Source organism: Nestor notabilis, unplaced genomic scaffold, assembly GCF_000696875.1.
Source record: "Nestor notabilis isolate BGI_N333 unplaced genomic scaffold, ASM69687v1 scaffold17645, whole genome shotgun sequence".
Taxonomy (NCBI): Eukaryota; Metazoa; Chordata; class Aves; order Psittaciformes; family Psittacidae; genus Nestor; species Nestor notabilis.
In genome coordinates, this window is record NW_009928138.1 from 67,671 (window position 1) to 89,431 (window position 21,761).

General features: G+C 35.4%; 1 protein-coding gene across 1 annotated transcript in view; it reads left to right on the top strand.

Moving 5' to 3' along the window:
- The window catches only part of WDR72 (WD repeat domain 72), a 105,191-nt gene that overhangs the window by 57,900 nt on the left and 25,530 nt on the right, over positions 1-21,761 (top strand). The window contains exons 16-17 of the mRNA XM_010014391.1: positions 1,405-1,487; positions 6,735-6,846. Of these exons, the coding sequence (XP_010012693.1) occupies positions 1,405-1,487; positions 6,735-6,846 (195 nt within the window). The remainder of the gene's footprint in view (positions 1-1,404; positions 1,488-6,734; positions 6,847-21,761) is intronic.

The following is a 21,761-nucleotide window of genomic DNA, read 5'->3' on the forward strand; positions in this document are numbered from 1 at the left end:
AAAAGATTGTTAAGAGTGGGGGGGGGGGGGGGGGGGGGAAGCAGAATTCATCCTGATATATAAAGAAATCACATAAAATTCAGATTAAAACATCAGGAGGGAGAGGTTTACCTTTCCATAAACAGTTCTGCTTCTCAAATTGTCATCTCTTTTTATCTTTTCATATTAGCCTTTACATTTTGTATTATGTATGGTACATGTCACGTCATCTGTCAGAAACAGAGGATAAAATATTTGCTTATCATTCTCTTACTCCAATTTTCTATTAAATTCTCTAATTTTCTTTCTTCCTCTTTCCTTTCTTTATCACACCTGTGTTTATGCTTGTATCTGTGTTTACAATTACATTAGATATTAACATAGTTAATTTATACAGTCATTTACTGAATAGCATACTGTTCCCATTCAGACTGCACTAGGGTACCTGATTCACTTTGTACCTGATTCACCTGCAATGTGCAGGTACTTACATGATTTTTTTCAAACTTCAGCCTTTGCTGCAGGAATTCAGTATTTAAGTGCATGACTGTGCATCATGCGAAAAGGATACCTGTGAACTTTTCCTGTGAACTGTATTTCTTACTGAAATACAGTTGCTACTTACAATTCAGTTTCCAATTCTCAAGACGTTATAGGCTACTGCCAATCAGAGATTCTTGTGTGAATGCTAAGGATCATGCAAGCGATTTACACAACTTATATGTCTGGCAACAAACAGTGAAAACAAAATGAAGTGGACTAAACCAGCAGAGCTGACAGTTCAAACTGTGCCTTGCTTTGAAAATAATCTGAATAATCAGGATGTGTAGTAGTAAAACTCGCATGCAAATCCACAGATGTAACAACTTCCTTAACTGCAAGCGTAACTGGTGAGACATCTTGACCACACACCAATATTGTTGCCTAATAGCAGGAAAGTAAACCTGGATCTGTAACTATACAAAATGTTATTTAATGTATTTTTGCATAGACTGTATTACTGGTTTAAAGATAAAGAAACATGTATTCAAGTAGTTTTAGAATTTACATAGTAAAATCCATAGTTAATTAGTTAAAATCTGAAAGTATTCTCAATATCTTTTAAAAAATGATGATAAAAACATACTCTGTGGCATACCAGACCTCTGTTACAAAAAAACCCAAACCACAACACCCACACCCAAAAAACCACAAAAAAACTAAAAAGAAAACCCAACCTAAACCGATTTATGATAAAAAACGTTTAAGCAATATATTATGTGGAAACTTTGTGCTTATTGCATCAGGTGAAAGCATATTCTAAGAAATTGTGCTTTTTCAGATCTTTTCAGGTATGTTGCTGAAGTGAAAAATTTTAAATGTTAAATATCTTTCTATTCGTGTACTTCTGTGTGTATTGTCGGTCATAAACTACGTGTGTTTCAGGTAAAAGTAGATATCATTCCTCGGACTTTGGGAGTGTTTCATTGCTGAAACTCATTTGTTGTTGGAGTGACCAATCTATAAAGGTAAGAAATAGTCTGTGTCAGTTGTTACAATGTAATCCTTAAGTAACATTTGCTTTAATTTAGTATTTGGAATCCTTGAGTTACCTGTTCTCTATAAACCAGGTGTAACATACATTACAAATGCCATTTTATCTTCCAGAAAAATAAAGGCCAAAATAAGGTCAGAGTCATATACCGATATATTACTACAGAAGAAACAGAAAATGTCATCTTAAAGGGATAAATAATTAATCCCAAGTCCTTACTTATTAGACCAGTCTTCAAGACTGACTTAGAGAAGTAAGTTATGGGTTCTCAGGTCAGGTGAAGCTCATGCCTATTGTTAGTGAAGAATCTGATGTCTTGCGAGATAAATTACTGTTTCTTGAGAGCTGACAGGTAACTGTGAAATACTCTGAACAGGGAAATCTAGAAACCATTTTTCATTTTGAAAATATGCATTTAAATAAAGTTTTGTGATTGCTTGAGTGAGTTAATGTTCAGGAGTATAAAACTCAAGACAGCATACTATGACCAGAAGGGATTTTACTCCAGAAAAGGGAAATAACTCTTATAGGGTTTTTCTTTTTTATGATGTTACTTTTAAAATTGAAACAACTCTGTGCTGCATTTCAAGCGCAAAGAATATTTTCCGAAGCTGGGGTGTACAGGGGTACTGCAGCATTAGTCCCCTGTTCTGTAAGAAGGACAGTAATGGTTTCTGTAAATATTCACATTCAATTGAATTGAGCATTTTATCTTGAACTTATCAGTTTCTATTATATCTCCACTGTCTGCACATCTTCCGTATTATTTCAGCATTATTCTCCCCTCAAACTGTCCCCCTTTCTCTTACAATAAGGTGTGAGGGGTTTTAACTTTTTTGAATCCTTTTAATAAAATTGAATACAGGGCCTCAGTTTCAATAGCTGCAATTCTTATGTGAAATCCATATAATGTCTCACTGACCTGGTCAGCCACTGAAACTATAGCATAGAGGGGTACAGCCATGCAACTTCTATTTGTAGCATAGCTCATTATGTGAGATCTATGTATTTATATTTTCTGATGATTTTAGTGACTGATCAGTTTATACCATGATAATGTATAACCTGTATAAATGTATAAACAGTATAAATGTATACAATGATATAAACTGTATAAATGTATACAATAATAATGTACAAACTGATCTATCTTATCTATCACAGGAGGTTAGTGTGCAGGAAGATAAGGTGTGAAATAAGCTGTCTCACACTTTTCTCATCTGAAAGGACTTTAGATTTAAGACACTGAAATTGTCAAGTACTGCAAATCCTATGCTATCAATACTTCTCAAACTTCAGCCTCATTCAGACACAGCTTTGTAGTTGCAATAAGCTTTGTTAACCTGCTTTGTAGTGCAGATTTTGGGTTGTTTACAGCCAAACTGCCACAAGGAGTTTTAACATTGAAAATAATTTGTGAGGTTGGCAATAAGTGTGGGTATTCAGCAACCAATGATTTATACACAATTTTAGTTTTTGTTGATGGTATGGTGGCTTTGTAAAAGCTTACTTTATGCAAACACAGATTTATGGCCAATTTACTAATGCTGAGCAGCCTGATTAAGCACTCATGTACATTTACCCAAAACACCACAAGTTACCCTGCTTTTAGAAACTTCTTTTATCATCATCTTCAGTGGACGATACCGATTCTCAGGCATGACCCAAAGGACTTGCCATTTGTTTATTCCTCGCCTCCTTACACTACTATAACAGATTCTGTGCAAACAAGAAAACTGACAAACAAAAAACCTTCTGCCAGCGATTGATCCAGGGTCTTCTGACTTGAAGTTGAAGGGCTGGGGGAGCTCTTTTTCTGTCCTAAATTCTAAAAATGCATTTATTTAAAACTTTTTTTTCCCCCAAATGATGATTTTAGAAGAAATGTCATCGTCATGTGAGTTGCTGTTCATTCAGATAAAATATAGCTTGTTGTTGCCACACTCTCATCCTGCCCAGAAGTTATTTAAGTGTGCTCATCCCTTCAGATAGATATTAAAAAACCTCTTGCCCTGAAACATTTAGTTTGAGGAAACAGTGGTTGCATTTCTGCCCTTAATTGTCTTTACTTTATATTTAAAATAGCCAGTTACTCACCTATATCTGTGACAGGTATTTCATTATATATATGTATAGTTTTAATAATAATACTATATTATTGCAGGTTTATGGAACCTTTTTGGCTGAAAGTGTGAACATTGATAACAGCACAGTATTGCCTAGGGAAAACTGTTTAGATCTCTGACATAACCATCTGCATAATGAATGTAGATGCTTTAGTCTTTCTCTTTCACTAGTTGAAAAAGATATAGACTGTGGAGTGACTGCTGAGATTTTAGCAGGAAACAGGAATGGATCATCTTGGGATTTTCTCATGTCTTTCTATTGATTCCTGCAGTGCACCTGTGTGTTTTTTCATTTAAGTTGCTTAATTTCCACTAAAATGAGGTGGGATGAATCTCACATATATTCCAGTGGCCTTCATGTACAGTTATTTATTCTTTGAAAGTAAAGGCCGTTGCAGAGACCAGGGCTGGTAAGCTTGTACCTTCTTCACTGATGCCCAAGTTTACGGTAATTTCTCTTAACAATCTCTGAATGCATTTGTTTTTACAGCATTTGTGTCTACCTGAAGCCAACTGACTACAGTATAAGTGTCTAGACAACTCTCTTGACAGTTACTATCCAGAAATAGAGGAAAGCAGACTGGATAATACAAGTCTGATATTTTGATCTATATTTTTTTGCTCCCCAGTGTGACTGTCTTATAGAGACATGTGGGAGGCAGTTCCTGCAAGGCTCAGACCTGTAGAGGTTATGGCCTGAGTAATAGCCAGGAGTGATGTCTATTGACTTTTCTCCTTAGTCCCACTCATTAAAAAGAGTAATACTTAGTAACTGATAAAGTGCAGAAAGAAAAGACACTATAACTTATTATAGATGTAACGGTACAGTTTGCCTCAACTTTTGTTCTCTTGTCTTTTTGAATTGTTTTCTAGCATTGCTGCTGCAGAATCAAACAACTACATTTCACTTCTTACAGCTGTTTTTATAGATGGATATGTGCTATTTATACTTTCTCAGCCATAGAAGAAGCATAAGTTGTCATGTTTAACAATCCCAACTAAAAAGCAGCTGGTATCCGTAACAGCAGTTACACTTATGGGGAAAAATGAACACATATTAATAACCAACAAGATAGTTAATGTATATGTAATCCAGAAGGATGCTAAAGATATAGTAGAAACTATCCAAGAAAGTGGAAGTTTCTTATGTAGGTTTGTTGTGTCAGAAACAGGCAACGCTTCTGGAGATTTTTAAACTCGTGATAATGATAGATGAGGTATGTGAATTCTTGGGGAAGATGCAGTGAGAGGACAAAACTAAACATGTGAAACCACACTGTGGAAATGCAGGTTCAACGAGGTGATAGACAAGTGGCAGGCAGAGACCTTCAGGTGCCTCAACAAGATCATGTTGTGCCATTTGCAACAGTTTTTCGTTTTGCCTTAAGACGGTTAAGACAAATGCTGCCTGTCTGGCATACACAGCACTGGCTCAGGTAACGAATATCTGATCCAGATTAGTGACAGGTTCTTAGCAGATCAAAACACCATGAAAAACACATAATGCTTGTAATTCTTCTGTGTACCTCTGTAAGAAATTTCTTTGTCAAAACTTTTCCCAGGACAGTGAAAACATGCCTGTGTTTCCTTTTCTTTCTTAATTATTGTAGATATATTGTAAAAGTCTGCTGCAAAGTCAGGATCTGTAATCCCCAAAGCTCAGGGATGTATGGATGTGAGGAATTGGAAACTGCCTTTGGTTTCCCCTGTAAAATAAAGCGCTATTATAACAAGATGAAGGTTTGTGCTGCATTAAAACACATAGGACTGGGTTACTTGCTATGAACTTTTACACTGTGGACCTGACTATGGTATACTTGTCTACAATAAAGGATTTTGTCACAAAGGACACCTACAGCCTTTATTCTGCTTAATGATTTGAATTTACAAGGGCAGCTAAATATGTGATTGAGGACAGCCAACAAGCTCACTGTTCTTGATTAGTGAGATGAAACAGTCTGCCAGGTAGTTTGAGGGAGCCTATGTATCAACTTCAACTCATATTAAACATTAAATAATGTTAATAGATTGTTTATAAACATCATACAAACACAAAATGTTTATAAAGATATTTAACATGAAATTTTCATATCCAATTTAAACTAATGTATAAGCTGAGGTGGAGTACGCTGTCCTGGAAACTTCAGAGTCTCTCTGTCTTTCAGGAAATTTCTTGTTCTTGAAAATGAATACCTTCCTGAGGGGGGGGAATTGCATTTCTTTTCTGAAGGAAATGCCAAATGAAGAGAAGTTCTGCGTGCTGCCATTCTGCACCATGATGGAATTTAGACTGAGTCAGGATTGTAAAAGTTTGGGTCCATTGTGTAAGGTCTTCATGTGCTTTATAAATGTCTTAGGTCTTTAAACTTCCTCAGTTCTCCTGAGGTTTCTCTACTAAAGAGAAGTAATAATTCTGTCATACAGTATCCACACTGCATTGTCTTACCATCTATGTGTGGTACATTAGCTGTTGGAAGTGCTGTTTATAGGCTGTTTATAATTTCAGCAGATGCTGCTTTTGGATAAGAGGAGTTTGAGGAGTGGTTTTTCTCTTTGTATTAGACAAAACATACAGTGTTATCACATTTCAGCTAGAGGAATAGAAGATCACCACTAATGACAAAACATTATCTAAACTTTCAGGTAGAGACTAGCCACCAAACTTATTAAAAGGCCAAAAATGTAGCGTTCTTTTTCAGTCTGTGAAGCATTTTTGCTCACACATTAAAAAAAAAAAGATATTTTGGTTATCACTATGTGCTTTACTAATGTGTATTGTCATGATCCTTGGCAATGAAGGAGACAGTAGGCAACTGATTCTAGTTTTGAGATTAAAGAAAATGAATTTTCAATTAGGGGGAAGCAGTCGTGATTGACAACTTCCACCATTTTATTGCTATGCAGTTAATGTTTATTTCTCAGTATGAATGTAGGGGCACATAAGTATCAGTGTCTGAAAGATATTAAGTGTTGACTTTCTAATGACATTCAATGGAACAGCCTTCAAATTTTGTAGTAGTTATTTAAAATTGTCAAATGCTCAGATAAATAACTGAAATTCTGATGTCATCCAATATAATTTGCATTTATGACAGATTATTGAGGCAATGCAAGCAGTGCTGCTGGCAGAAGTTCAAAGGACTATGAATGCCTTAAGAAAAACAGCCATACGCAGAGAGCCATTGGCCATGGTAGAGAATGGAAATGGTAAGTTGTGGGCATTGCCAGAGACTGAGTAGAGGGATTTACAATATACTGAAAATGTTTCTTTGCCATGTAGGTGGAAAATTTATTGGTATAATCTTTTAGAACTTTCTTTAGTACTCAGAACAAGTTAAGAGTGAGTTCATAATGTATTATTTCTGTGTAAGACAAGCCAAATAGCCTGTTTCTGACCTTACCAGGCTATGAGTCTTCTCATGTTATTGTCCAGAAGTTAAAAGACTTTCACATTCTCTCATCACGTCTGAACATTAAACAAGAAAAGGTAAAGTTTATTTGATTGTATGACAGTTTTGGTATAGTAAATACATTTGCAAATAAAGGAAACAGTGTGTTTGAAATAGAATTAGTAAATCATATTGAAAAGAAGTTTTACAAATACCTAAAAGAACTGGAATGACACTAAAATTTAATTGCTTATTTTTTATAACTTCATAATGTCATACAGAATATTTTATTTTTGTTTGAGAAATAACCTCCCTGAAAGGAGATAGCAAATACATTTTACAATCAATTTCATTTTGCAAGGAGCTTAATCTTTGCAACTTTACAATGGTTCTAGTGTTTATGGTAAAAATGGTTGAACCTGAATTTGTTATGAAGTTATACTCTTTATTTTTAGCCCATTAGCTGAGTCTTAATATTGTGACCTAAATTTTAGATCCAATCTTATTAGTGAGCCTTCTCTTGGGGAACTGATTTATAATCTCACTGAGTGTGTCTGTCATAAAAATTTGTTACCGACCTGCTTGTTCCGAGATACTAAAAATGATCAGTGATACTTGCTTCAGGCCATGAAACAAAATGGTATCTCTATAGTTTGGACTGTTGGAATACAACAAAACTGAATAATTGTCATGTCTGAGTTTGTACTTTTATTACACTGAATTTGCTTTGAATCCTTTCCTTTTTATGTGGTTTCGGACAAGAGGCATTGTACCTAAAGTTCATATATGGATTTGTTTTCAGATTTCCTGAATTTTCAGGGTGTATTTCAGTGTGGTGTTTTGATATGGCTTGCAACAGAAATAGGACTAACCAGAAGTTGCAAATGCAGATACCTGCAAACTGTGGATGTGTTTAAGTATTTGGGTTTGTTTCGAAACCTTCTATACTAAATTAAAAAAAAAAAACAAACCCAACCAACCAAAAAACCAAACCCATTTTTGTGATGTAAAGGCTGCTGGAATGATTATAAGAATCTAGTAGTCAGTTGTTTAGTCTTAGCAGTGTATTTTTGACATTATATTGTTCAGCAACTTAATGTATTCTGGAATAGACAGAAAACATACAGGAACACTGGGTAAGAGATGTTACACTGAGTATTGAATATCATATTAACTTTCTTTTTGCATTTGTGTTTTACCTTGTTGCATTATTTATCATTGTATGTAAATAGCAAAAACATTTTTGGTTTGGTTTGCATGGTTTTCTAAAATGCACTGCAAAACTTGATGGGCTTATTCAGAAGTGAACAATTTTTTGCTGCTTTTTAATATGTTAGTGTAAAACTACATATGGCATGTAATGATATGCAGAAATTGTTAAAAACCTGTCCAGGAGTAAGTCCATGACCACTGTAACTACTAAGACAAGTAGTTATGTCTAGTCTTAGTCATTCACTTGATAGGTATATCAGCTTATTAACTACTCTGTATGTATGGGTTATATAGTAGCTGTCCTCTTGTGCAACATCAAGGTAAAGGTTAAATATTGTTTCAGGTGCACTGTAACCCAAAGAAAAGGTGTCTGAATCTTGGCTGCCATCATCAGTGTATTGCATTTTTGTTTAATTGAAATTAATAGATTTGATCTGGAGATGTTTAAACCCAGTTTAACTCAACGAATTTCCGCTGAAGTCAATAGAAGTTTTCTTTAAAAAGACAAACAGAACTTTCAGGATTTGACCTTCAGTTTTTATGATATTTAAAGTTGATAGTATATTACATAGTTGTTTTTTCAGAAAGCTCCTAACTCTTTAGGGAGCTCTTGTATTCTTAATTCTTGATTAAGGGTGATAGTGTTTAGACATCATCTTCACTTGCTGAATTCTTTTTCTCTGTAGCTCCATACAGACAGAATTGTTTGTTAATTGAATTTAAAAATACTTGGGATTTTTTGTTTTTTGTTTTTTTTTTTTTTCTCCAGAAACAAATATAAGGAATTAAAAAAGCTATTAATGTAAAGCATGCCAGAGAAAGGGTTAATTGTGTTCTCTCCTAGTACATTCTTCCATTGTTGCTAAAAGGAAATATAAATGCAAACGGTTGCAAGTTCTTTATGTTAATGTTAGAGATAATAATTTTGGACCTGTTCCAAACATATTGATAGCAATCTTACCATTGATTTCTGCAAGCTTTGCTTCAGTTCTTCAAAGAAGCTGAGGTTTTCCTTTATTTTTTTGACATTCATCATAATTTTGAAGAAGTACATTGCATTTTATCCCTTCTTGCCTTTTTCCTGAACACTGATAATCTCAGATTAATGATACCATTTAACAGGTTGTCAGCATGGTATTGTTTTCCACTGCCATGTGAGTCAGAAGCAGTGATTTTACAGTCTTAATCTATCTACTTTTACTTGCATAAACTAAATTTACTGGCATTCTTCATTCATTTTTCATTTGTAGTATTTAATCTTATGACATACATATATAGTCTATACCTACCCATGAGCAGAATTTCTGTGATCTGATGGAAAATGGTGGCAATACCACTGTTGTTATTCAAAAGCCCAGTGATTGGATACAAACAAATTGGATAGTCCCTCCTGCAGTTGATTTGAATCTGTATCTTCAACAGTAATTCATTGCTTATATTTAAGGCATTCTGCAGCATCATCTGTAGAAATTATTTCACTTTTCATGGAAATCTCAAAGTATTTGCAAGGATATGAGTTAGAAATGAGATTCCTTCACACCAGGTGTGTTGTGTGTATGACTGTGATTTCCTTTTAGCTGCCGCACTGAAACAGTTTCTATGTGCCATCCTTGGATGCCGATTTCTTGTAATGCACAGGGAGCAAAAAACTATCTTATCTGAAACAGCTTTATAGCATCCAAGTTGTTCTGGAATTGTGTGCCTCAGTTTTGTTTTTTTGTGTGAAGAACTGGATTTATTTACCTTTTAAGAAAGCAGAGGATAAATGTGTTTAAGATGTTAATGCTCAGATATTAAATTGAGAGACTGATATATGTGATATTGCAGCAATGCCAAGTTGAAAAAGTGAAAGGAAAGTGTGAAGTGCAGGCTTTATTCCTAAATACAGAATGTTATTTTAAATGCCTCTTATATTTGTGAAAAATGTAAATGTGAAAAATCACACCATTAAGACTAGCTTGCAATAAATTCTGGTTTGCACTTAAAAATTCCCAGTTTAAGAAACTGCTAATGATTCAAGCTTTTAAGTATATTTGAAAGCTATTAGCTATAACCTCATCTTTTGTATGTGGTTTTGGAACTCTCTAAACTATTCAATTAAATAAATTGGTTCTTGCAGGAAAAAAGCTTCTGCTGATAAATACCAGAGTGAAATTAATGGTGACAATTGAATTCCATAGGTTGGTGTAAAAAAGTGTCAAAGACTTATCTAGAATATAATAATATGTTTTGTTAAAATGAGGAATCCATTCAGTAATGGTAAATCAATGAAAGGCGGGATATAACGGCTTCTGTTCACTAGAGAAGTGTAGTGACCTGCAGCAGAGGGTTTCAAACACTTCTATTGTCTGGGTTTCAGAAATCTGTCCAGTTGCAGGCAACTTTATGTCAGCTTTTAGGAAGTCATTCTTTGACTGTGTCTTTCTGTATAGCAAATGATTCTTCTTGCCTGTCTGCAAAGTATTAAGGTTTTGTTAAGGAAGTGCAGATAAGGAGAAGGGTTGTTCTGCCTCTGGTATTTTCCTTCATATTGTCATTTTGTTACAGCCTACTGCCTTTTCATATCTGTCCAAATATACATTCTGTCTCTGTATTTAAACCAAAAAGACCCAAAAGACAACCCTGACTCTGAGCTCTAGTCTGTTTGGACCATTGATAGCACAAAGATTGCACAAGATTGCAATGCAAACTTGTACTTGGTTGCCTAATTGCTGGGGAATTAACTTTTAGGGCTGTAAAATGCATTGATATTCTTAGTTATTGTAGCCACACTAGTGTAACTTGTACTGTTTACATTCTGGTGAAATACTGCATGCCCAGAAAACTTGAACAACAACTGATGAATCAATTTTAGGCTTAATATTGTACATTCAGATAAGTGCACGTCTGTCCTCATATCCTTACATTTCCCCTTACTGTGTTAGTTTCAAGTTTGGATTTGGGCTTATCACTTATGTAAGTATTCAGTCTTTGAAACTGCTTGCCTTGCTGTGGCTGGGCTCCGTATCCAACATGAATCAAGCAAAATCCAGAAAAAGGTGTCCAGATGACGCATGGGAGGATTTCTGATAAACAAAAGAAGAAAAGGCTAAAGAAGAGAAGGAGAATGGGATAGAAAGAACAGTCTAGGAAAAGGGAGAAGAAAAAAATTGAGGTAGAAGCATGACAATGTGAATGTGTACAGAAGGTTACCAGTTCTCTAATGGAAATCACAAGCAAGAAACCGGTTGCTGGTTAAAAAAATTTGAAGGACAGAATCTGATTCCATTTCTGGTATGATAAAGGTTCTTGAGATTAGTAGGAACTAGGAAATGAGTACATTTTGACAGTGTGAATGGCTTTTTCGATTGAAATTGAGAAAAAAGATCATTAAATGCATAAGCAGTTAAGAATCCATGTATCCCTACAGCATGGGTTTTAAAGAGCATGAGAGAAAATGCTCCTTTCTTAGCACATTAAAAATCACATGAAAGAAAAGGACAATTCAATTGTCTGGAAGAAAACCAGAGGCAATAAGAAATATCTTTCATTATGACAGGTATCCTAAGGAAAACCAAGTGAAGGGTTTTTCTTAGTTTTTATAACCTATTTGTGAAACTCAAAAATTTTAGTGATATGCAGATATCTGAAGTAACCTAAGATGATTTACCGTATGCAGGCTGTTCTAAAGATTTTATTGCCTTAGAGGAACCAATAGTACTTCCTGCTGCTTCCTCAAACTAGCAATTTTTCAAGGCTATTGAGATTAAGTATCTTTGGTTTGGCATATGAAGATCTAGAGTGTCTCCAGAGCTTATATTTCCACTGGCTAAAAAGTACATGCAACAGGACTAATAGGTTGCACTTAGTAGTGATGAAATTACGTTTTCATGAACCCACCCTAAATTCTTTTCAAGAGCAACATTTCTACATTATACCAAGGCTGTAGCGAGAGCTGATCTGGTTAGATCAACGTAGAGTCCTGTTCATGTAAATTGAAATCTGAATCAGGCCACCATGGTTATGAGGTAAGCATAGCTTTTGGTTAAAATGAGTGAGAATGTTGACAGGAAGAAATCTTTACACTTCGGGAATTCTTGACATACATGGATCCTCCAAAATGTGTAATTTGAAATGTCCTTCTGAGCTTCAGTGTTGTATGTGTGATTAAAACAAGTAGTATTTAAAATTAAATTGATCAAAACTGTCCCTTTTCTTATGTAGTCTCTGTGCTTTGAAGTATTCCTAAACGTTGGTTTTAGAGCAACATTTGAACTACAATCTTATTTTCTTGCAGTTGTTACTTTTCAACTGGTTTGACTTCTGGCTTCAGATATCTTCCTGTCTGGCATCTCTCACATTTTTCCAGTCTAACCTTCTGCTGCATGTTACATCATCCACCTGATTTACTTCAGGCTGATCTAAAAAATTGTCTGGCAGGCCAATTTTTTGTATATGTGCACATTAGCAATAAGCAGTGTAAGAAATAATTGTGTAATCAACATTTCATCACTATTAATGAGAATTAGATTCATCTGTAATCTCATTTTAGTCAGTGAAACAGCAAACCAATTAATCTATCATTTGTTTGATGAATGGACTTTGAGTGTAAGCTGGTGACAGCAGCAGCTTTCCTCTGCACTGAATGTGCATTAAAAATGAGTGTATTGTACCCTAGTTTCACATTACAAATATTTCCAGTAAAAGAATACAAATCAATGTTATATTTTACCATCTAACCTGCAGCCTAACTATGCCACTGTATCATGTCCTACATATCCAATTAAAACTGTATTCTGATCCAGTAGTCTTTAATATTAGTGGTCAAGTACTAAAGGAAGTAAGCTTAAAGACTCGTTCTAGAACTACAGTTTATTTCATTCCATACGCCATATATTTTACCAGAGAACTCCTTAATGTAGCAGAAATCAGATTTGGTGTGTATTTTTACACAAAATCAAATTGTACAGGCGCCACCTCAGACTCCTCCAAAACATTAGGAAGGATAGATCAAGGAGGTAGTAAGGATGACATGTATTCTAAATTCAAACGCACAATATAGTTTGACAATTTTGTTGTCAATGTTCTTTGTTCAGTGTTTACTGAATGGGAAGAATCTCTAATATATCTTCCATTTAGATCTTTAAACACTCTATTTTGGGGCTATTATTACAGACATAAATTTCATTGGTTCATTTTAGTCTCTATTGTTTATTTAGAAGTTAATTTGGTACAGACAAATCATAACACAACTCTTTCAAATATTTCAAAGCTAATTCTGAGTTGGGGCTTCAACATAAGAAGTGATTGAACTGCAAATATTCCAAAAGTGATGTCCCAGCTTTTATTTGAACAAGTCTAGTCTCCTCTGTCTTTTACTGTTTGTTTGGGGTTTTTTTTAAGAGCCACTCCTTGTCACATCCTGCTTCCTCATTCTGAACATCCCCTTGCCTATATTGTTGTTCTCAGTCAGACACAGAGTTTAGACTTTCTAATAGCATATCATTTGTAAACATTATGGTTTAGTTAAAACCAACTCTTGTTGTTTCCTCTACCACTCAGAGAAGGAAGTTATCATCAATGCATTCCAGGAACCCCCTGGATTGCTTGTGCCCTGATGTGTTGTCCCTCCAACAGATATAGTGGTGGTTGAAGTCCCCCAAGAGTACCAGGGCTTGTGAACATGAGGCCACACCTATCTCTGTAGATGCCCTCATCCACTTGGGCTTCCTGGTCAGGTGGCCTGTAAGAGACCCTCACTGTAATGCCCCCTATCCCCAATTATCTGGCAGTAAGAAGTTCAATGCTTTAATGTTGTTTGTTAAAAAAATCCTTGCAGAAAGAGAAAAATTACTTCAAACTCTACTGCTAGCAGAGTTTTCATTAAGTTGGAATCTAGTTTTCAGGAAGATGGAATTTTTCCATTATGTTTTGTGAAAATCACACTGAATTGTAGAATTACTTTATTTATACAAGTCCGCATTTTTAGTATAGAAGCTGAGTCTAGTTAACGCTCAGGAGAGCAACACACCCAGTGCTGAAGAGCATCTAATAAGAAGAAAGCAAGACATCTGTCTCAGCAAAAAAAAGTGGAAATAACTCCAGAAGCCTTTCTGGCCTGTGACGATTATCAAGAAAATGTTGAACCAGTTTGAGGTACATATATAGCCATCACAATGTAGAAAGTGTATCAGCAGAACTGTTAAATTTCAGGACAGAGAATGTATTCATCTCTCTCTGCACTTCTGTAACTTCACACAGTTTTAGAAGTCTTAGTACATCCATTTGTACTTCACATCTCTTCTGTAATCCAGAATCTATTTTGCTTTTTATAGAAAGATGAGATCAGTGTTGTTTCAAAGCAGATAAACATGGTTAATAGAAACAGCATTTCACATCTGGATAGTACATAGAACAGATTAACACAAGATTACTTCTTTTCAGAAATAAGTATATTGTTTAGTATTTTCTCCTCTTGTACCTGGCTCATATTCATTGTTTCAGCAGATGCTTTAAGATGCAAAGTTAGATCCACCAAGTATCCTATCTTGCTTCAGCATTATGTTACTTCTTCAGCTGCACTCAGGAAAATGGCAATCACAATGTTAATGAATACAGAAACCTTTCCAGTGTACTTTGAATTAGAGAATAAATTTCCTCAGATGTATCAGCGGAAGATTTTTTTATTTAGTTTTTTAACCCCTAGTCTTGGAAAAAGTCAACTTGTGTCACACTTAAGATACCTATCGCTAATTCCCTGAAGACTAGGTGCCTGTATTGTTCTCATATGATGGATGTTGGTCACATCACCTGCTGCACTACTAGGAGATGCTCAGATAGCCTAGTGAAGAGGGTGAAGTAGGAACCTGAATCCAGGAGGTACTTTGTGTAAAATAATTAATAGCTGCTCTGTGTATTCATTTCTTCTTTACAACCTTTTATAAGGATAGGATTTGGGTGGCCTTTTTCTTTTCCCTTTTTCCTTAAGCTCCAGAAGTAAATTAAAAATGCAAAAACCAAGCAAAATATATGTGAAAGAGGTAAAGCATGCCTGTTCAGTTTTATGTAGTGGTAACATTCTGTTGCTACACTATCTGCTTCTTTGGGAAATGGAGTGCTGTCAAGGTTTTGCATCTCCCAAGAGTGGAGAGTTTAATGCTGAGAGTGAACATATATCTTTGTCTTGACTGAAAAGACAATCTAATTTTTTTTGTTATGTCAGTTAAGCAGCCACTGGTTTTAATTTGTGTTTTCAGGCAAGAGTAGTTTTTTTGACATAAATTAGGAAGATCTTTCAAATAGATGTGTCCCGGATAATCTTAGCAGATTAAGGCCATCCTCAATCTGCAGGAAAGAATTTGTTATTTAATTAGTATATGCTTTTTGGAAAAGGAGTGCCTTTCACTAGTGGCCATTGTCATCAATGTCAAGGTATGATATATGGCATAGTATATGAATTACACTGCTGGCAATAGACTATATTAAGGAATACTAAAAAAGACCATAAATGTAAACCCATGCTTTTCTGTAATAAAATCTAGTGGTTTAGCGCATGGTTAGGAATGTTGTAATGTAAGACCCATAGGGGGTTAAGGACTTACATCAGTGACAAGCACGGTAGAAATAAAGTGAAAGCATCAGTAGAAAGTCTAATATAACAGGCATAGCAAGCAGATCTCTCACATGTATGGGGACAGCAAGGCACATCACAAAAAGGAACAGACTGATGGACAGGGCAGAGAGAACCATTGTTTCCAGTCTTGTGATAATTGTATGTAGCAGCCATGTTTCCAAAACGATTTCTCTAAAGTTCCATGGCTTGTAAGAGAGTAATTTCCTTCAGCCTGGAGTAAGATGGCTTTTGTGAAGGGTCTCGAATGGTCAGCAGAAATGTATGCTGGTTTTGTTTTAGTTATGTGCTAATACAGCTCACAGATACAACAGTGTTCTTTTCACTTTCTGACCGTGCCTTTTAAAATGTGTCTTTCAGTATTTGTGTTCTATTACTTAGAGAGGGTTTAAGGGGTAGGGCTACATGGTACTAATATAACCACTGCCCCCTGTCCCCAAGTCCCAGGAAAGTTGGTATTGCATTTTGAACCTTAACTGTGTTATTTGGATGCATTTTCTTCCTAAATTGGTGAATGAATAACATAACAAGCATAATCTACGTTATGGAGAAGCAGGACTGATAATTTGGGGATCAGTGGTAAGATATATTACAGTATATTTTCTATCTATCTTAAAAATAGATGCTTAATACTGTATTATATTTATAGATCCACTAGATAGGAATATAATAATACAGCTTTAAGAATTTTCAGTATTTTTCCAGCTGTCTTTGTGTGATACTTGCAATTCTACATGAGATTTTAGAGTAGAATGTGAGGGGGAGCTGTCCCTTTTATAAAAGATATTGTTGTTGTGCTCAGTGCATTTAGGAGTCAAGCAGTAAAAGCCTTGCAACAAAACAAAGCAAAAAAAAAAAACCCAAAACCTTTAAGGACCTTGTTTATTGAATTCTGTTGGCTAAAACTGCCAAAAATAAATTAATAGCTGTTACCACTGCAGAGCTTTTTTTGTTCACAAGAAAAATATCTTGACATATTTTTTCATTTTGTGATTGGTGCACATTTCAAGGGTATAAATTAATCTTCAAAGGATCCTAGGGAATATCTTTCCTGGACACTTCACTTATACATCAAGTTGGCCATGTTAGCAATCTAATCACAAACCTGTAATTCAGTGGACAACAATTTCTTATTGTGAACAGCATTGCAGCTTTTACTATCATTTAGGTCAGCCTAAGATTGCTGATGCACCATATGTTTCAGGCCATGGATGATGGATGGTATCCTCTGGTGCCCATCCCTAAGTGATTGGAAAGATTGAAGACACACAGTTCACTTAAGCTTGCTTACTATTACATCAAGTAATCAGCGTGATAGGCAAACCTGTGCTCTTTATGTCACACTGCCCAACTTTCTGCAGGGACATTGTGTCAAAAAAACAATCTAAGAACATTTCCAGATGACAGGCCAGTTACTAGAACAACCATTTAACAACTGGATTCATCTAAAAAGCTTAATAACATGGAAAAGTCAATACAGGTTTTTAAAACACCTTTATTTATATGAACCAGACACGGTGTTTTGTTTTTAAAGGGTTTTTATTCCAAGATTGGATTTATGTAACAGAAAAATGCCATAATGCAATCCTTCTCATAGTTAAGCCTTCAGTATGTGAAAACACAGTATTCCCAATATTAATCAGAGAGAGAGAAAGGCTACTTTGAAATAATTATAAATGCTTTAAAGTTTGTTTTAAAATTGTGTGGCTAGAAACACACAGCATGAATTCAAAGATTAATACAGAAATCTCTCTTATTCCCCAATGTCTTTCTCTATGGATAGCAGTCAGTGTTATTTTCAATTTTCCCCAGCTCCATTGGACCGGTATCTAACCTAGGCAATTGAGAGCATCTTCCTTTTTATCAGTTTGTACTGTGATGAGGTGTCTTTTATATGATACAGGAGGAAAAACCTAGTTGATACTCTAAATCTCATTTTGCATAAAAATCCTGCAAGACTTTCAACGTTTTTGCCATCAGTCAGAAAAAACCCAACTAACACCATGAGGTGTTTAAGATGTTATCATTTAAAACTACTGCTGGTGTTTGTTATGTTAAAGGGTAATTTTTAGGTGTTGAAATCTGAGTACATAGGCCAAAATCTATACCACATCAACCATGAAAAAGGAGCTAGGCAGTTCTGTGAATTCAAACTCTGTACAATGCTCATATAGGCTGTCATTAATAAACATGTTTTTGTGAACTCCTTTTCTAAGTAAAAGTGATAGCTACTGAATGCACTTTCAGTAAATAGCTCATAAAATTATAAAATACTTTCCCAAAGTACCAGACTTTATTTTGAACACTAAATACTGGCAATTATTCTGCTGGGGTTTTCTAGTTTTGTCTCTATTTCTTTGCCTTGCTGGATCAGTTGCTGGTTTCACAGTTGTTACTATCACTGTGAGTTAGGTTACTGTGGCCTAATGACAAAATAACTACATTTTTCACATTTTAAGTGTGCAGTTAGTGAGAAGTGTTTGTAAAAATAGTTTAAAAAACGTTTGAAAACAAGCCACTCCAAAGTCAGAATTTCAAGGCAGGTTTCCTCTTGTCAGTCCTTTTATAGCTATGACACTGAATTCCATAACCAGAGACAATTTAGGCAGCAGCCTCTAAAGTAAATATTAAACTAAGGTAATGGAAAGAAAAAGCTATTCTGAGGAAGAGAGTTTGGGGAGCAGTGATCAACACTGACTTTAAAAACAAGGCCGTCAAAGAGGTGGTGAGGAAATGTGTTGGTAATAGCAAGGCTCATCGCTTAGCTGCAGAACAGAAATTGTTAGGAAGCTGAATAATTCTTTTAGGCATTGCCTGAATACATGAACTTGTCCATCTTAGAACTGTGGTTTTTGTAGTCAGTGAAACTTCAGTTGCTTATGGAGACACCTTCTGGGGAGAGGTAAGTTTACTGGGCTTTACTGTAACTTTTTCTGGTAAGAGGGTGCTCCCACTTAAACCCTTGTGCTCACACTGGAGCACTAGAGCTGAAAAAGTAATACAAACTGAAGTATACAAATGAATGCAAGGATGAATGAAAGCACTTCAAATATATAATGCACTAGACTAAAATAATTCAGATCAGAAGCGTCAGTCAATGTGAAAATGTCTATAGAATAACGAGTTGTAGTCCCCACATCTTATCTTTTCTTTTTTCCCAAACTATTGTAGTCATTTTAATTTGAAAGTACTCTGTAGAATTTAAAACCAGCACCTAAAGCTACATTGAGGTATCCAGGGGGAAGTTTCTGGAGAGAAAGGGCCAGATACCCTGTAAACAGAGTTTAGGTGCTTAAGCAGTGAAGAAAATCTCATTAGCTTCCTACGCTTGTGTTAATATTGGAGAATAACATGGGGCTCAAGCCCATGCAATGATCTTAGTAGTCTTAATGTAAAGCAAACGTAGACCACAACATTTATGTGAGAATAGTGACATGGATGGGCTGGAGTGGGAGAATCCATGCTCTGCCTGCAAGAAATCTGGAAGTGACTGGGTCATAGCATTTGGCTCTAAGTTGAGACTTTAAAACAACAACAGAAAAAAGGCAGAACAATGTGAATCACAAGCAGCTAAGTATCCTTTAAAATCTGAATAAAGTATCCCCAGTTCCTCATCTAAAGAGAAGTCACTGTTTCCACCTGATTTTAGTAGAGTTCCACAAGTCAGGATTGTTTAGGTAACTATAAACACTTTTGTCATTATATAAGCTGAATTTAGGACAACTTTATATTGGTCAGGCAGTGTTGTCTCTTTTGCTTAAAGGAATGTTTCCTAGATATCACAAGCGTGGAGATAAGCATTCTGTTTCTGCTCAGAGCAAATGCAGTGTACTACTCCTCAGGTTTTGCAAATATGTATTCTATGAAATCAGTAGCATCCATGAAGAATGGTACCACACCTAAGTCATTAGGAAGATGGAGATTACATTTTGGGAAAAGTAAATAGCATAATTTCTGAGGGAAGAGGCACAGCAGGCAGATTCTGGCTGTTATGCACAACGAGGGGGTTTCTGTATCTTTTAAATGAGGCACTTCTCCCTGTATAATCAGCCCTATCATTGCAATAAGAAGCCTGTGATAAAACTGATTATATTTTTTTCGGTTACCAACATTAAACAGGAAAGAGGCAAAGCTTTTAACTACTGCAGCCTGCTGTCCCTTTTTAAATCCTGTAAAGATGGCAGACACTTATGTTAAACACAGTGGATTGTTGGTAAAGTTAACCGTGTGCATCCAAAAGTGGCAGAATATGGACTAAGGTGCAACCTCAATCTGTGCTGTAATAAAGTAGCTGTTCATCTGTGGTCAGAGATCGTCATGAAAGACCTTGAGTTCCTTCACTTTATTTTGCAGAAAGGCCATCAGACAGTTTTGCATCATCTAACTCTATCAATCAAGGACCTCAACCACTGCTTTCTGCTGAAAGCTTTCCTGTTTGGCTCTGTTTTTCACAGACAGCTCAATAACTTGTCTGTGGAGCTGTGATAAATGTACCATGTGCTTCTAAACTGTCTCTTTAACACTGAACTGAATTTCAACTTGTAGTGCTTGTGACTAATTGTTTTCATCAGAAACATTTTATTTATTTCCAATTATTATTCCGTAGTCCCTGATTATCCCTTTTTTCATTTATTATCTGGCAATGGTAACGTTTGAAGGCTGCCCTGAATACAATGGACTGCTAGAAAACTAGATTTTACTCAGTGAATAAGCTGCATGGTGTAAAGAATAAAGTGAACATGTATGAACAAGAAGTGTAAATTTTAGATACATTTTTTTATAGCAAAGTACATATTAAGACAATTTTTAAATCTAAATTTTTTTGGCTCTCATTTGTGAGCCAGTCTTAAGTGAAACATTTTTGTGGGTTTTTTTCAGCATGTATAAAACAGAGCTGGTATCACAAAACCTCATGTTATTTGGGCACAATTGTCTGGTTTTGCTAAGGAGGCCCAAAAGAGAGCTATTACAGCAAATGAATAACCTCTCACTCTGAAAGAAGGTGGTTCTTTTAGATCAGGTTGTAGGTCAATGGCAGGGCAGGGTGAGGAAACTCATATTGCAGCTGTCTGCAAATGAACTTCACTCCTGATACAACATAAAAAGGACTTCAAGGTACTTCACGGTTGGTAAGAGTTAAAATTCTGATATGGGGACAAATATGTAAAATATGGGGAGGCAGAAGAGTTTTCATAGTTGGACAGAAACTCAACAGGCAATTGCGTGGCTCATACATTTTTAGCACTTGGTCTTACAAAATCCAAAAGAGACTGAAATTAAGTGCAGTTTAATGGTTAAGAAAGGATGATGATTTTTTACAAAAAAAATAAGTAAATGTGTTATAGTAAATTGAAGTCCTAATAAGGAATATAAGTTAAAGCCCTGTGGATTGGGTTGTTAGACATCTTGGAGCGTATGTGCAGAAAACTGTTCCTTTGAAATAAAAGAAATAAATGATCGCAGTATGTTTATCACTGTGATAATGTGCAAGTTCTACATAGAAATTTCTCAGCTCATTATTTGATGCAAATTGCAAAACTATAATTTACATTTAGCATCACAGTAAACCAAAATCTTTTCAGGGAAAGGATGGCATAGGAAATGATTTCTTAACAGCAAATAAAAGCCACAGAGAAAAGAAACTGTTCTTGGATATAACAATGTGGTTTCTATAAAGCACAGTTTGCTAAAAACTGGGAACTAGTACTTCAGTTTGGAGCAAAGCTGGATAAAACATACCAAAATGGAGAACTAGTTTTCTGCTTTTCTCTGTAGTGGTTTTAGTAGAAGAAGAGAGAGCAGAAGGTATATTAATTGCGTTTGGGAATACTCTATTCCAAGTCAAGAAGAATAAATATTGGACACTCTGGAAAGCATGTTGATTTTTGCGGATGGTACTAATTTACACATTC